General features: G+C 42.6%; 1 protein-coding gene across 3 annotated transcripts; it reads right to left on the bottom strand.

The window, feature by feature from the left end:
• Positions 1-2,803: 2,803 nt before the first annotated feature.
• Positions 2,804-14,665, bottom strand: snupn (snurportin 1). Of its 3 annotated transcripts, XM_080002269.1 has the most exons (10): positions 14,101-14,665; positions 13,063-13,148; positions 10,734-10,898; positions 9,727-9,910; positions 8,851-8,955; positions 7,416-7,512; positions 5,495-5,592; positions 5,230-5,307; positions 4,472-4,552; positions 2,804-3,812 (listed from the first exon to the last, which is right to left on the bottom strand). In XM_080002269.1, the coding sequence occupies exons 2-10, from the start codon at positions 13,107-13,109 to the stop codon at positions 3,486-3,488; spliced, it is 1,182 nt and encodes a 393-aa protein (XP_079858395.1). In that variant the 5' UTR covers positions 13,110-13,148; positions 14,101-14,665; the 3' UTR covers positions 2,804-3,485. The 3 variants fall into 3 exon arrangements, with proteins under 3 accessions (XP_079858395.1, XP_079858396.1, XP_079858397.1); XM_080002270.1 differs by lacking the exons at positions 13,063-13,148; positions 14,101-14,665 and adding an exon at positions 11,892-12,019; XM_080002271.1 differs by lacking the exons at positions 13,063-13,148; positions 14,101-14,665 and adding an exon at positions 11,672-11,810.
• Positions 14,666-14,675: the final 10 nt, after the last annotated feature.

Raw genomic sequence — 14,675 nt, 5'->3', positions numbered from 1 at the left:
TCCTTCAAGGAACCTGCAGGGGCCCGCGGACCTCAGCTTGGGAATCCCTTCAATGAAGTGGAACGAATCGAATGACTTGACAGCACAACCACGCCGCATTGACAATATCCTAAATAAAAAGCATGCACAGTCATAAATAAATAAACAATCCTTTTTCTTTTTTTTCTTTTTTGGAAACCACCCCCACGGCTTTCCTCAACGTAAATTATCGAAAGAGGGAAAAAATAAAAATAAAAACAGCCCGAGGCCAACCCTAAACCTTCACGTCGACCGCGTCGTCTCACGCTCAGGAGCCACGTGGCGGCTTCCAAAGACCCCACGACTAAAGAAACGACGAAGAAGCCCGGGAACTGGCAGCCGTGTTCAAATGAAACACACCCACAATTCGCCGGCCGCAATGTTATCAACCTCAGCTGCATTTAAAACGCCTAGACGCGTGCCGCGGGCGCAGAGGGCCCCCGTGCAAAGGGCCGTGCGTGAGAAGCGAGTGCGGCTCCTCGGCGGAACAGGAAGTGGCCGGGTATGGGCTCTGGGCTGCGTCATGCGGGTGTTGGGTAAACCTCAAGGCCCCCGGGGGCCCCGCCCTGGGAAGAGTAAATCCACCGACCGGCTTTTTCGGTGCAGCCCCAATGTCCCCCTTCCTCTCGTTAAAAGGTGGAGTGAACCGGCTGCGTTTGCCGTTTCAAACCCGCCCGGTGATGCTCCGTCGCCGGAGCCCGGCTCCGCCCCGGAGTTCAGGAGGTCAAACAAACAAACAAACAAACAAACGGACGAACGGAGGAACGGATAACGCTGGCGCCAAACAACCAGTCAAAGCACGCGTACGTGCCTTTCCAGCCACCCCCCCCCCCCCCCAGAGGGCAAAGGTCATTTTTGACGGTTTTCTAAAGAAAGATCAGGCCCCTCGACCCCGCACCAGCCGCATGTGTGAGGCTCGTTCCAAGAACCCGTGTGACACAGTTTCTATTGAGATCACGTCCTCCCTCAGTAACCACCAGCGTGCGTGTGTGTGTGTGTGTGTGTGTGTGTGTGCGTGTGTGTGTGGGGGTAGGGGGGGCAGAGAACGCTGACAGGTGCAGGGTTCCTGGAAAGCGACTGGGGATGACGAAGAGCAGAAGTCTCGCTCCGAGCGCTCGTCTGATTCCTGCCCGCCCACAGTAGTTTTCTCGGTTCTGAATTGACGATACGATGAAAAAAAAAACAAAAACACAAAACCAAAACAAGTCCGTGCAGATTTGGCTCTGGGTTCGAGGCCTTTTGAGGCCTCGCTTTTTTTAAATCGTTCAACGTGAAATAACTGATGTGGCCTCCGATCGTTTGGACCTTCATGCCGAGCTTAAGAGTCCACGTCTGAGAATGATTGCATACACGCTCTGTGCTCCAACCACATCTAAGGGCGGAGCCGGGGAAGTAAAAAGTCCAAAAAACTGAAAAGGCGCATTTCATGTTCTTCTTTCCGGGGAAATTCAGTGCAAACCAAAGCAGCTGGCACCGCACTCCTTGTTTATCTTGGTCACTTTTTAGGTTATACTATGTTTACCTTAGAATCCAACATGATGAGGTTCACTGTATATTGCCGTGGTTTTTTATTTTTTTATTGTGTACAGTTCAGTACAGTCGTGTATATTTTCAAAAATATTCCATATATTTCCATTTTATTTTTATTCTACTGATTTCTTGATGAAAGTGTCTACAGTAAGTATCTATCCATCCATCCATCTATCCATCTATCAAACAGCAATAGCTCGGGAAAAGTTCATTGGTATAATTGACCCTTTCTAATATGATCCGTTATCCTGTAATATACACTGCAGTTGTTTTTTTAAATTTACTTCTGTCCTATGCTTGCCTCATTGCACAGAAAGCACATGAAGTGGATTGTAGGCTTATATAAAACAAACGGCGTCCTGAAGAAATCTGATAATAACCAAGTTTTGTTTTTGGGCCGACTCCTTCCTACACGCACTCAAAACCAAAAATACACAAAAGCAGAATACTTTCATAACCAGTTTCTGTGCAGCCTGCTCTTCTCTGACATGCGGCGAGTACATTTCCAGCTCTGGTATCTCAAGAGATCTCTGAAAAATTGTGTACATTTTCTTTTAAATACATCAAGGTTTATTTTTCAAAGAGGGTGCACTTAACATCTCACTTAGAAAATCCCTTTGTTCTTCAGTAGTTTCACCGTGCAGCTTTCCTTTCATTAGAGTTAAAAAAAAAAAAACCCAAGTGTTTCCTTTCTTCATCAGATCAAAGCGCCTGGTGACCTGAGATACGGTTCAGTTTCCTCTGGGGTTCCTCTGGGGTTCCTGTGGGATTCCTCTGGGGTTCCTCTGGGATTCCTCTCGGGTTCATCTGAGGTTCTTCTCGGGTTCCACTCAAGATCCTGATCTGAGGTCTCGGTGGTGGGTGCAATGGCAGGGACCACGGTAATCAAGTGGAGGCTGCTAAGGGGCGATTGGCACGTGGACCTACTTCCTGTTGACGGCCGTTTCGACAGAGCTCTTTACATTTTACATCAACATTAAATGACATTAAACTTCCTGTCACGGGGAGGACCCTGCTGAGATCTGCACATTTAGGGCTGACCTCAAGACTCATGACACTTTTTTTTTTTTTGGCACAAGCTGATCCATTACACCAGAAACACCCACAGTTTCAAGCAAATTTACACCAACCTGTTGATTCTGCCAATCTTTTTTCTCACCCTGGCCTGGTCTGTAAGAGACACCTGCCAAAATTGACAGATATTTCAACATGTGGCAATCTTCTCGATGTAAGGGGAGTGAAGACGAGTGACGGAATTAAAAAAAAAAAAAGTTTTATTTCGACACATACACTTTAAAAGTCAATCAAATTTAAAATTATTAAGTAAGAGTCTACCAGTCAGGTCAGTTTACTACAATCAATAACAGAACACATTGTCTTTCAATATCATGGTAAATACGAGTACAGAATACCTGTAATCTCTTTAGTTATACATTATGTGGATTGTTTGAATTTACAGCAAGTCGTACGAAGCCTGTGACCTTTACAGAAATGTAGCTAAGGTTATGTGTGAGATTTCAATTCATTTTATTTATTGCAAGTGCAAAACGCAGGTCGGGAGGTTAAAAATCACACTGCACTTGGTAATAAAATTGACACATCTCAAATAAGACACCCCTCCAACCAGTTGCATGGTCAAGAAACGGCCAATAACCTCTCAACACAGAAAAGGTGCAAAGATTCTGTCGAGGTAAATACTCAAAAGATGTGAAAGCCAAACGGTGGAATTGGACATTTTGGAGACCACGGAGAGCAGATGAACAGCTTAGGTTTAGTAAATCTTTACTCTGGCCGTGCACGGAGCAGGCCTTGGGTGAGTGTCGACGGCGCTGGGCAGGGGGGCTAGCCAGGCGACACGCTTCACCGCAGGGCGCGCGCTAAAACTCCTGGAAGAAAGCACAAACGTACCGGTTGGCGTATCACCCGCCTCCCCCCCCTCAGCCCTCCATGTGGGCCTCCATGATGGGCTTGTGGGGCGAGAAGGTCAGTGCCCCGTCAGCCCCTTCCCTCTGGCTGGGCGTGGACAGGTACTCCAGCTCGTAGCGTCCGTTGCGCTCGGCCGGCCGCACCTCGCTCGACGTCTTCTTGTGCTCCAGGATCTGCTGCAGCTGGTGGCCGGCGTACTCGGGCTTGGAGGTGAGGGCTCCCGCCGGGACCTCCATGCCCAGGATGTCAGCCACCATGTAGGGGCGCAGCCAGCCCACCAGCGGGGTGCTGCCGGGCGTGTAGTGGGTCTGGCGGTGGTAGAAGAGGAGACCATCCACCTGGAGGCGGAGTCGGTGAAGAGGGCTTCAGATAAGATCGTATGAAATAATATACACTGTATGTAAACCTCTTTAAAAACAAGTTCATGGGGAGAAGGGCTATGCTGACTCATTAACCTAGTATGGCCAGGTGGTGCTACGCTAAAGCAGCAATAATATGCAGTGATACTAGTCCTAGTGAATACATTGGTATAGTAAATATGTGTATTGCCATATTGTAAAATATATTTATCTGCAGTCTGGTGGAAGAAGATAGCAGTATAGTAGTGATGATAATACAATGGCATAATAAAATGAAATCTGCTTACAGGACAAACCACAGGAACACAGTGTTCCCGGCGTCTTACATTTAAATTACGGGTAATTGCTGTAGAAAGAAGAAAGCTGACGTTCCTATACAAGTGCAGAACTACTTGGGGAAGAAGTACTGTACTGCAGACTTCACCACAGAATATTCATAAAAAAAACCCTCATGATTTTCTCTTTAAATCTACTTCATTTTCTGCCCCCCCCCCCCCCCCCCTTTTTTTTTAATTAAAAGTGTCCGTCATGCCGTTCTAATGACTCCAAACAAAGCGAGCCTCTGACATTCAGTTAAAAGTAATGGACAGGAATTGGAATTTAGTATTGGCCAACACTTTGAAGTTTGTTTTTCTTACGCTGAAGCTGTACTCAGACGCCAGAGCCTTCTGGATGGACCCCGCCGTACAGTCCGTGCTCTGAAGGCTCACGAACCGGAACTGTTGTAGCAAACAAACCCCCAAAGAAAAAAAAAAAAAAAAAAAAAAAAAAAAAAAAAAAAAACCAGAACACTGCGTTAGCTTCAAACACAATCAGTCTTCCAAATCGTTTACCTCTTTATTACTGTTATCTTCAATAAAGTACCTTTTTATCTCACACTTACATAACCAGATGAAATTAATGAGATTTTATTATGATATTAAATTAACTGTAATCTGATTATACACATACATGCAGCAGTGCATTATGAGAACTGCAGTATGAATGTAGATCTGGGTTAATTATGCATTAGGTTTATTGTACATTACCATTTTTTTCCTATAGTTAGGTAGAACTTCCTGGTTCACTGTTAGGTTCATCATTATTTTACTTATTATTCAAATTGTATATTAATATTTTCACCATTATTAGTATTATAGTATATTTCTACAGTTTTACATTTATTGCCAATTATCTATTGTCTTTAGTCCATTGCTTCATTATTTATTATAATAAATGCATATATTTTTTGTAAGCTGTCGCTGACACTATCAGTATCTATCTAAAACATGAATGCAATAAGGTGTTGAGTACGCTTTAAGAAGAAAAATTAAATCCCCCGTGCTGAAAGCGACTCAAAGAACCGGGGCCATGGGGAGGACAGTACATTAGGAATTCAGAGATGTTTGCTACTCACCGGGTTGCGTTTGGCGATGTCCGACAGCCCGTCCGCCTCCTGGACCTTGGACTGCAGCCAGTAGAAGCGGAACTCGGTCTGTTGATGAGAAAACAACCATGGTGGAAAAAGATTCCAAGCCAAGCAACCTAAAACACAGACAAAAAAAAAACCCTGCAACGTGGCTATGGCTAGGAAGTACATGTGCAGCCCAGGCATCGCTACTCAAAGCAATTACAGGAGACGCGGACTCTGGGATTTCTGGGTGATTACAGGGCAATGTTACCGGGCAGTCATAGACCGGGTGGCCTCTCCAGCACATGACGTCCAGGATGTAGTAGGTCCGGGCCACCTCGCTGTAGATGCAGTCCAGGATGGTGTAGTCTGCAGGTTGGTTATGGAAAAGATATAGTATATAATTCATCTAGTACCTAAATATGCAGTATCCGAGTATCTGGTGTGCGAGTATCTGGTGTGCGAGTATCAAGTATCTAAATATCTATTATACAAGTATCTGGTATCTACTATTGAAATATCTAGTATCCAAGTATCCAGTAAAATTAAAATAAAAAAGTCTAGTATCTAAATATTGAGTATCTAAGTATATAGTATCTAAGTAGTATCTTTCTAAGTGTCTAAGTACCCGAGACAATGTAGGACTAGCCTAGCATTCAAAACTGACTTATGATCACTTCAAATCTAAAATACTCAAACATATACACCATGGGGCTGGGTGAAATTTTCTCCCCAATAAAAAATAAAATCAATAATCCCATGAGATTCAATTCCTGAATCCATTTAACAAATTCTAATATTGATGCTTTGTTTGGAAGTTATGCAACCATTTCTGGGCTTAAATTAAAAACAAATGTATTCCTTTCAGTTGTTTTTTTCCACCTATTTTGAAAAACTTCAAAAAAAAGCACTTCATACAGGGGATCTAGAACGATGGCATTTGTCAGAACTTGACATTAAGCCACCTTAATCTCTGACGCTCCAACAGTGCTTGTTGAGGTGAACAAGTGATTGTTTTTCCCCCTTCCTTTACCCATCTTTCCACTTTGGGTATTACACTGGTAAACTTTCAGTCAACAACAGCTTTGTAACAGTGAGCCAGAATAACTTAACAGTCATCCGATCTGAGAGCGGGAAACGCTGCTGGTGTTGACACTAGTGCAGGGCCGTAGGGGGGAATTTATAATAATCATGATCATCATCACCAGTTAACAGATGCTCTTCTGTTGAAGTCAAAATGTTCAAGAATCCAAAGAGGTTGACAACATTGAGCTATGTTGCATTTTTCTTTTTAATATTTTTATTCCACTACTACTTAACTACTATTGCCTATTTTTTGATTAGAGCTGTTGTGAGGCTGGGATTTCCCTCAAGGGATGAATCAAGTATCTATCTATCTATCTATCTATCTATCTATCTATCTATCTATGTAAATTCTCACATTTAAAAAAAATACCTCAAATATCCCCACGTGATATTGTTAGTGTATTTGTACTATCATTAATCTGAATTACAAAATTCAGTAATTTAATCAAAATAAAATACCATTATTTACAAGGCATATTTCATATATACACAATTTTCTTTTCATAAAATATTAATAAAAGACGAAGTATAAATGTTAAATATGAAAGTTAGGAACATCTAATTAATTCCCGGGGGACAATTTTGGAAAAAAAACTAACAAAAAAAACAAACACATAAAAAGTTTAAAAATATACATTAAAATAAATATATAAAATCGGGTTCAGAATGCATATCATTATCATCTAAGTGCATATTTCCAACCATGATAGGTTAAATTTACATTTCCCTGGCGTTATTTATATCATGAAAGCAATTCTGGAAAATTGTATTACTTTAGGATTTGAATCGCAAAACAAGCAGGAATATCACAGGTTTTCAATGATCATGTATTTTCCAAGGACTTTCAGAGCACTTCAAGCACAAAAGGGGCTATTTTCAAGGTATTCCTGTACTTAAATTTCTGAGGACAAAATTCATGCCCTGCAAGGATCTTGTAAGAACTATTCAAACCAAACCGTTCCATAAATGAACTTGCCTCTGAGGCTATAATACGGATTCAGAAAGAAATGGCCGCCATTGTTTGAGCAATTTGTCATGTCATTCAAACCACCTCCGCTCCGCCCTGGATCTGATAAAGCACGGCTATTAAGAGAAGCCCCACCCACCTTTTCCCACGGCCGAGTTATGTCGGTTCCCACCGGGCAGCAACGACGGGAAGCGGCTGACGCAGTAGCCGCTTTTAGTGTACGCAGCCGTGGATCCCTGTGGGGCCGCGTCAAGGAGAGGAGAATACAGGACGAAGAGATCACGATGAGTTCATTCACACAGGAACATTTACATATACTAGGAATTTGTTCTGGCAAGGTTTGGTGTGTTACACTGCAGACCATTAACATAAAAACACCTTAACGGTAACAGAATTTAAATAAAAAAATAAAAAATAGAATAAAAAGTGAAATAAAAATGCAATTAAAATACAAATATATATATATATATATATATATATATATATATATATATATATATATATATATATATATATATATATATATAGCCAAATAATACAAAACAATACAAAACAGAAATAGTCAGATATAAAAAGATAAACAAAAGATACAAAATGTGATAATATGCACAGGATAAATTATTGTTTGGGTATATAGGGCATAAATTATAAACATGAATTATTACTATAAACTAACAAGCTTATTACAGTATCTACAGTGTTATTGCACATATATTATTGCACAAGTTAATTACTGAATACAGTCAACACAAAACCCCACACAGTACCATTAAATTACATTAAGACAACTTAATCAATCCTATATCTATTGCAGGGCAAATAACAAATTTCAGCATTTGAAATAAGACATTGAGAAAGAAAGGGCAGCATATGAATGGAAATAGTCATAAAGCAGACTTAATATATTAAATTTTTTTTGTATACTTTTTAAAATCCCTTGGGGGGGTGGTGGTCCTCTGCACTACGCAAAAGTAATTTCCACAGTTAAGTAAATTATAAAATACATCGCTGTCAACTTGCTGTTGGGAGTTGATATGAGCTGAAATAATATTGGGCAAAAGAGGAAGTTAAGCGGATTGTTTTGGTCGCTTTAGGACCCGCCAACAGCGAGGTCAAATTCTGAGGCAGAGAAGGAGGAAACAGATGAGTGTGTTTCACGGTGTGTAACCAGTTCTGGAGAGTGTGACGCGTGGTGCGGGAAACGCGTGCATCTGGGGTTTATTTGCACCAAGGAACAGGAAACCCAAAATACTTGTGTCATTCTGATGTGGTGGCAGTTTTCGTTGCCCTTAAACACGTTGACAATTTAACCACAAGATCTACTCCTGCCGAGTACTCTGCCCCCAAATACTGCCAGGCATGGCTCGCAAATCAAGGATTTATATACTCAGCAGGTAGTGTAAAATTCAGTATTTTATTTTAACATATTAGCCTCAGTCTTTGCTGTGACGATTGTCTTCACTTCTACAAAGTGAATTCTATGTATTTTATGAACAATTTTCTGAAATGGGAGCCTAACCGACTGAAACAGAATGTATTTTTGAAACAGGGGAAGAGCATTGAAAGGCTCTTACTTTAGAGGCAACGATGAGAGATCTCTTCCCCACGGGACAGACCACCAGAAGCCAATCAGCGTCCAGCTCCGCAGGCACGTCCACCAGCCACTCTGACAGCATGAGCTGAGGAGGACACACACAGGACGCAGTCTTTTTACAAATACATGAAATATTATCATGTGAAGGACCAGAAGCTACTGTTCAAACTATGAATAAAAAAATGTTGAGAAATGTCTTATTTGTTATCTCTTCATCTGTTATTGAATAATAAAAAATGATTTATGTAAACAATGTGTTTATGTTTAAATAGAAACTACATTAAAAAAATAGCACTCTAGAGATTTAAAGCAGCACTATGTAACTTTTTGTATTTGGTGCCCCTACACCACTGTCGTAAAACTCGGTCCGGTGTCCAAAAATAATATATTTTACCGGACAAATTTGAACTTTATCAGTCAGGTTTCAATAACAGTCTATGTTACAAAGGCAGATATAATGTACACCTAGGTTACAGCACCCCTTGCACGGACCTCACCGCAGGGATCGGCCAGCTGCTACCAGTGTAGGTATCAGATGTGCTCGGCTTGCGGCGTGATCGGCTTGAACGTGCAAGTCAGAGAGTGAAACAAACCCTGTGGCGCAATGAAAGTGAGTGTCGGCGCGCATGCCGCACGCACCACTGGCCCGTCTCATCCACGCTGTCGGGGAGGTGGAGCAGCTATGTTTTGTATGACTCTAGGTTTCAAGCTGGAGAGCAGTCAAACTGCACCCTCTACTGGGGATGATAAATTACTGCGGAAGTCCATCCATGTAAGCTGCATTTTGAAAGGATAGGAAAAAACCCCAAAAAAACATATCTTTGGATCATGGCATTGCTTATATTCAAACACCCACCTGGTTGGCATAATGCTTTGGCAGCTTTCTCCTTTCTATCTCCATGCCTTCTTCCTCTGCAGCCTCCTCCAGCTTCTGCTCCCCCTCCTCCTTTTTGTCCATCTCTTCCTCCCCATCACTGTCGGCCCCAGTCCAGTCCCCATCGGCCAGACGGCGAGCATGGTTGACATAGTTTAACCTTTTACTGGAATTTGCAAAGAGAAAATGCTTAGCTAAAACTTGCAATATGCTATTGATTTCACTTCAAAAGAAAAAAAAAACCCTATAATTCAACTATTTCTGGTTAAAGCATAGCAAAAATCATGGAGAGGGAGGTGAAGAAGCTTAGGAGTTGAGATACAGGTCTGATTTTGTTCAATATGTTTTAGAAAGGAGGCAATATGAACAAATTGACTGTAGGGAGCTGCAACAAGCTTGGGTATTTAATTGAGGTACCTGTTAAACTGTCAGAATTCACATGAATTCAGAATTCAAGTGATTAATAGTTTAAACATTAACATCTCTAGTTTTCATGTTTTCAAGTTTTTCATAATTTACTAATTATAAACTTCAAACAGATGTAAACATGTTGCATGAATATTCTTAAACACTATAGTTTTAATTTGTAAATACTGATGTTATGCATTATTTTAGATAAATTGAGTTAGTTCATTATCTGTGTCCCTCTAAGAATTTCGGTCCGAGGGGTAAAATAACATCTTGGCTACTACTGACAACCGTGTTAATAGTTATTAAGGTGGAATTACTGAAAATACAGAGAAAATTGCAATCATGATGTGGAAAAAAAAGGCCTCTTTAATAAACCGATTGAAGACTATAAGTAAAACTTCATCAAATTTATCGTAAGAAACATTTTGAAACAAACAACTTATTTGTAGGCAAACTAATTATCAGTTGGCTCCCACAAAACCATCCCAAAAGAAACCAAACCAAACGATGATTGAAGTTACACTTGGTCTTGACCGGAAGACACGGACATTTAAAGAAAACCCTGTGAGGATAGTCACGTTTTCTGCAGGTCCAGGAAGCGCCGGCGTCTCTCGCTCTGCTCTAGTACGCTGGTCTTGCTCTTGTACTGGGCCAGCCGAGGGTGCGCGCACGCGGTGCTGTTTGGCTCCTTCGACACAGCAAAGCTGGCCGAGAGCGCGTGGGTCAGGTCATCCATGGGGATTCTGAAAACAAGATAATGTGGGAGGCAGAACTTTTAGAGGCAGGAGAGCGTCTTGCTTGTATAGCCACCCACCCTCCACAGGGAGGTGAGATGTGGGTGGGAAAAGTACAACTGAGTGGAAAAAGTGGCTGGTAATAACAGTAAAGAGAAGCTAAAATAGTACTTTATTAACCTCCGGCGGGGAATTTGGATGTTACAGCAGTTCAGTGAGAAACAAGTAAGTACAGAAGTAGAAGTTCACCAAATACATAAACAAAATTAAAAAAACATCACAAATATAGAAATTTGAATGAAAGCAACGAACAATCTAGCATATCACGCATTGTCCCTGTATTTCGACCTGAGCATTAATCAACTGTTTTCTCATCTTGTGCATCGCATTGGGATGACATTTTGAAGAGTCGCCACGCTGTGACGCGCACATTTTAATCCCACATTGGAGGGGACAACCCAGAATTTCTTGTTCCGTCAAATTGTCCCGATATCTTATTGCTACGATGCAAACACACATAGTTATCTGATTATGTTCAAACGTCAACAGAACGCCGCGTTTTGAAATGGCCACAGTTGAATCAGGCAGGCGCGCACACACAGCAGAGAAATATCGAAATAATCCTTCGCCCCCGGAATGTAATGTCATTTTTTTTTTTTTTTAGGTTTCACACGTGTATCATCAGATAAACAGACTTCGACACGCGCGCGTGTGTGTGTGTGTGTGTGTGTGTGTATTATGCGCGTCGGTATAACTGTACGCAAACGTAAACGACCGTATACCTTGTGCGCCTGGCGCCGCCTCCAGCGCCGCACCGCCAGGCTAACGTTAGCTAGCTAGGAGGCTCTCTAAGTTGGCGCCACACTCTCCGCCAAATGCATCAACAGCTTTGCCGCCAGAGCTCATTAAAGCCGCTCTTCTCAACGCACACGGCGCATGTATTTGGACGGAGCGAGCCCCTGCGTGGCAGACACGCGGGACTCGAACGGTCGGACGCGGTACCTGCGGCCGAGGGAAGCGGCGGCTGACTCGTCACGTTGTCATCTTTCCCACCGCCGGAGAAATCTAGTTGGCCGACAAAGAAAAAGCACCCGGAGACCAGGTGGGGGGTGGGGGGGGGGGGGGGGGGGGGAACCAGCAACTAACCCGGGGTTTTTCTAAACCAAAACAAAACTGGGTTGTAAGTTGGGATTTATGTATTTATGTATTTATGTATGTATTCATTTGTTTGTTTGTTTGTTTATGTATGTATTTATTTATTTCTGTGTTGTTATTTGTTTATTTTAAATGTATTTTAGGAAAAGTGATTTTGAGAACATTTAGAACGGGACGAGACAGTAGTATGTGATGATCTAATCATATCAATTAAGTCCTCCTTATATGTACGTAACTAAATTATTTAAACTTTTACTTTTAACACATTTAAATATAAACTTATATTCAAACTTTATTCTGAGCATATGGTTGATTTTTAGTTTTGATATAGATATAGATAGATAGATAGATAGATAGATAGATAGATAGATAGATAGATAGAGAATTGGAAACAAGAAAATAGAAGAAAATGTTCATATACAAACAAATAGAAAAAAAAATTGCGAATACACAATGCACAATACGCCTGAAAACAACCAGTACGCCAATAGTAATAGCAGTAGCCGCAGCCCTAAAAACCTGCGTTACACACATTGCACTGTTATTACCACCAACACAATACAACAACAACAACAATAACAACACTGATTGAAAACTGATCACAATTCCTTTTGCCGTACAGTGGTTCTCCACCTTTTCAATGTCAACGATGCTCGATTTGGTACACATTAGGGCGCAGATCCCATTTGATAAGATTGAGTTTCAGGGACCCCAATCTGAGAATAATTTTATTGTTAGATATGATTAAGTCCAAAATTCCACACCTGCTGTCTCAACTATAATAAGGGAGATAACAGATCAAAATAGTCATTATTGTACGTTCTCTAACGGTGCTGATGTCTTGTAAATTCAAAAAAATAAAAAAAGGTTGAAGTTGAACTATTAATCATTCAGCTGGGGACCCCCTCTCGAAGGATCCCGGCGGGGTCCCCGCACCCCACGTTGAGAACCACGGCCTTATGTATAATGGATGGACGGGACGATGACCCTGTTTCTCAAATAATGGAAACACACTCACGAGTAATGAGACAAGGCGCTGTGGTTCCACTTCTCTGGGTTGGCCATCACGGGTCACGAGAGAATGGACGAATGAGCTCAAGCAAGCTGTTAAAAAAAATAAATAAAGAAAAAAACAGACAAAAACAGACAGCGCAATTAAACTCTCCAAATCGGAGGGAAACGGTATTGCACGGGAGAAAGTCAACAAAGAGCGGATCGGGGGACGAGGGGAAGACGGCGATGTGCAATGATAAAGAAAAATAAAAGAGTGGATATCCTTGGCAAAAAAATATTATTATTTTTTTGTAAGCGGCCCACCCAGCAAAGGATAAACGCCCTGTGTTATAACCATATATATAAATATATATATAAGACTACTCTTGCATATTTAGTTCACCCAAAAATGGGCCGTTAGTATTTAAAAACACTGCCGCTTAACCTCTGCTGCTTGACTTGAGGGAGTGAGGATCATTGTGGAATTAACATTCACCACAGAAGAGCAATCGATCAACACTGGCCCCTGGATTATAGGGCAAGACAACGACATCGTAATCCAGTGTTTATGTGCAGATCATCTCTTGAGTGGCCGTTCTTCAGGGAACACGTGCTCAGACTGTCTCTCATCGTGTGGATGCTGCAGGACACATCTGATCGCATTTACAAGAGGGTATACGCAACGCCCGCTGAAAAACAAGCATATGTGTACACCCTGCACGACAACACCGGATATGATGGAGGGGAAGGGAAAGGACTGACAGGAGCAGGGTCAAAGGTCATGTGGGGTAGTGGCGGGAGCGAAGAGTGAAGAATCTGACCCGGCGGACAGTGCGGGTGTTAACCAGCTCCAGGAGGCGGCAGTAAGGCGACACCGAAGGATACAAGAGAAGAGGAAGAAGAAGAAGAAGAAGAAGAAGAAGAAGAAGAAGAAGTAGTAGTAGTAGTAGTAGAAGTCGAAGAACAACAACGACGACCCCCGTTTCTCCCGCCCGGGGGCGCCGTTGAGCCGGCTCCTTGTGTCCCGGGAGAATGAAAAGCAGCGGATGAAAAGAGAACTTACCTCAATTGTCCAAAGCGAGCGTCATGGAAAGAGTTCGTTTGTCGCACGGCGCCCGGGAATAAAACGCCGACAAAACAGGACGCGCGGAGGGGCTGGACGCTCGGACCGCGCCGCCGGCTCCCGTATCCCGCTCCCATCCCCGGGAAAAGCTGGAGGAGGCCCCGACTGGAAGATGCGCTCGGACCTGTTCGGGAAAGAAAGAAGAAAACGCAGCAAGTTTCCACCGGAGGGAATACCATCACTCTCGCTTTGTCTTGGAAATACTACTCCACCCCCACCCCCGAGGGAGGGTCACTTCTGGGGATCACTTATTTCCCTCATTTCTGGGATGCTGGATGTAAAACAAGTGCTTGGTCACTGAGCCGCGGAGGGTTTGTTGTTGTTGCTGTTTTCTGGGTTTATCCAAAGAGGATTCCGAGAGGCTTTCTGGGGGTGCCGGTCCTGTTGGTTCAACCTGTGCGTGTGTGGGTGTGTGTGTGTGTGTGTGTGTGTGTGTGTGTGTGTGTGCGTGCGTGCGTGCGTGTGCGTGTGTGTGCGTGTGCGTGTGTGTGATTGCACAAGGATCTGGAGGCTCC

Source organism: Zeus faber, assembly GCF_960531495.2.
Source record: "Zeus faber genome assembly, chromosome: 6".
Taxonomy (NCBI): domain Eukaryota; kingdom Metazoa; phylum Chordata; class Actinopteri; order Zeiformes; family Zeidae; genus Zeus; species Zeus faber.
Note: the sequence above shows the minus strand (reverse complement) of the source record. Positions and strands in the feature narration are given on the sequence as shown.

Coding starts and splice junctions, on each gene's coding strand:
- snupn (XM_080002269.1), bottom strand. CDS start 13,109: ATGGCCAACCCAGAGAAGTGGAACCACAGCGCCTTGTCTCATTACTC. Junction 10,899..13,062: donor AGCGCCTTGTCTCATTACTC/GTGAGTGTGTTT, acceptor TCTTGTTTTCAG/AATCCCCATGGATGACCTGA. Junction 4,553..5,229: donor ACATCGCCAAACGCAACCCG/GTGAGTAGCAAA, acceptor TTGCTACAACAG/TTCCGGTTCGTGAGCCTTCA.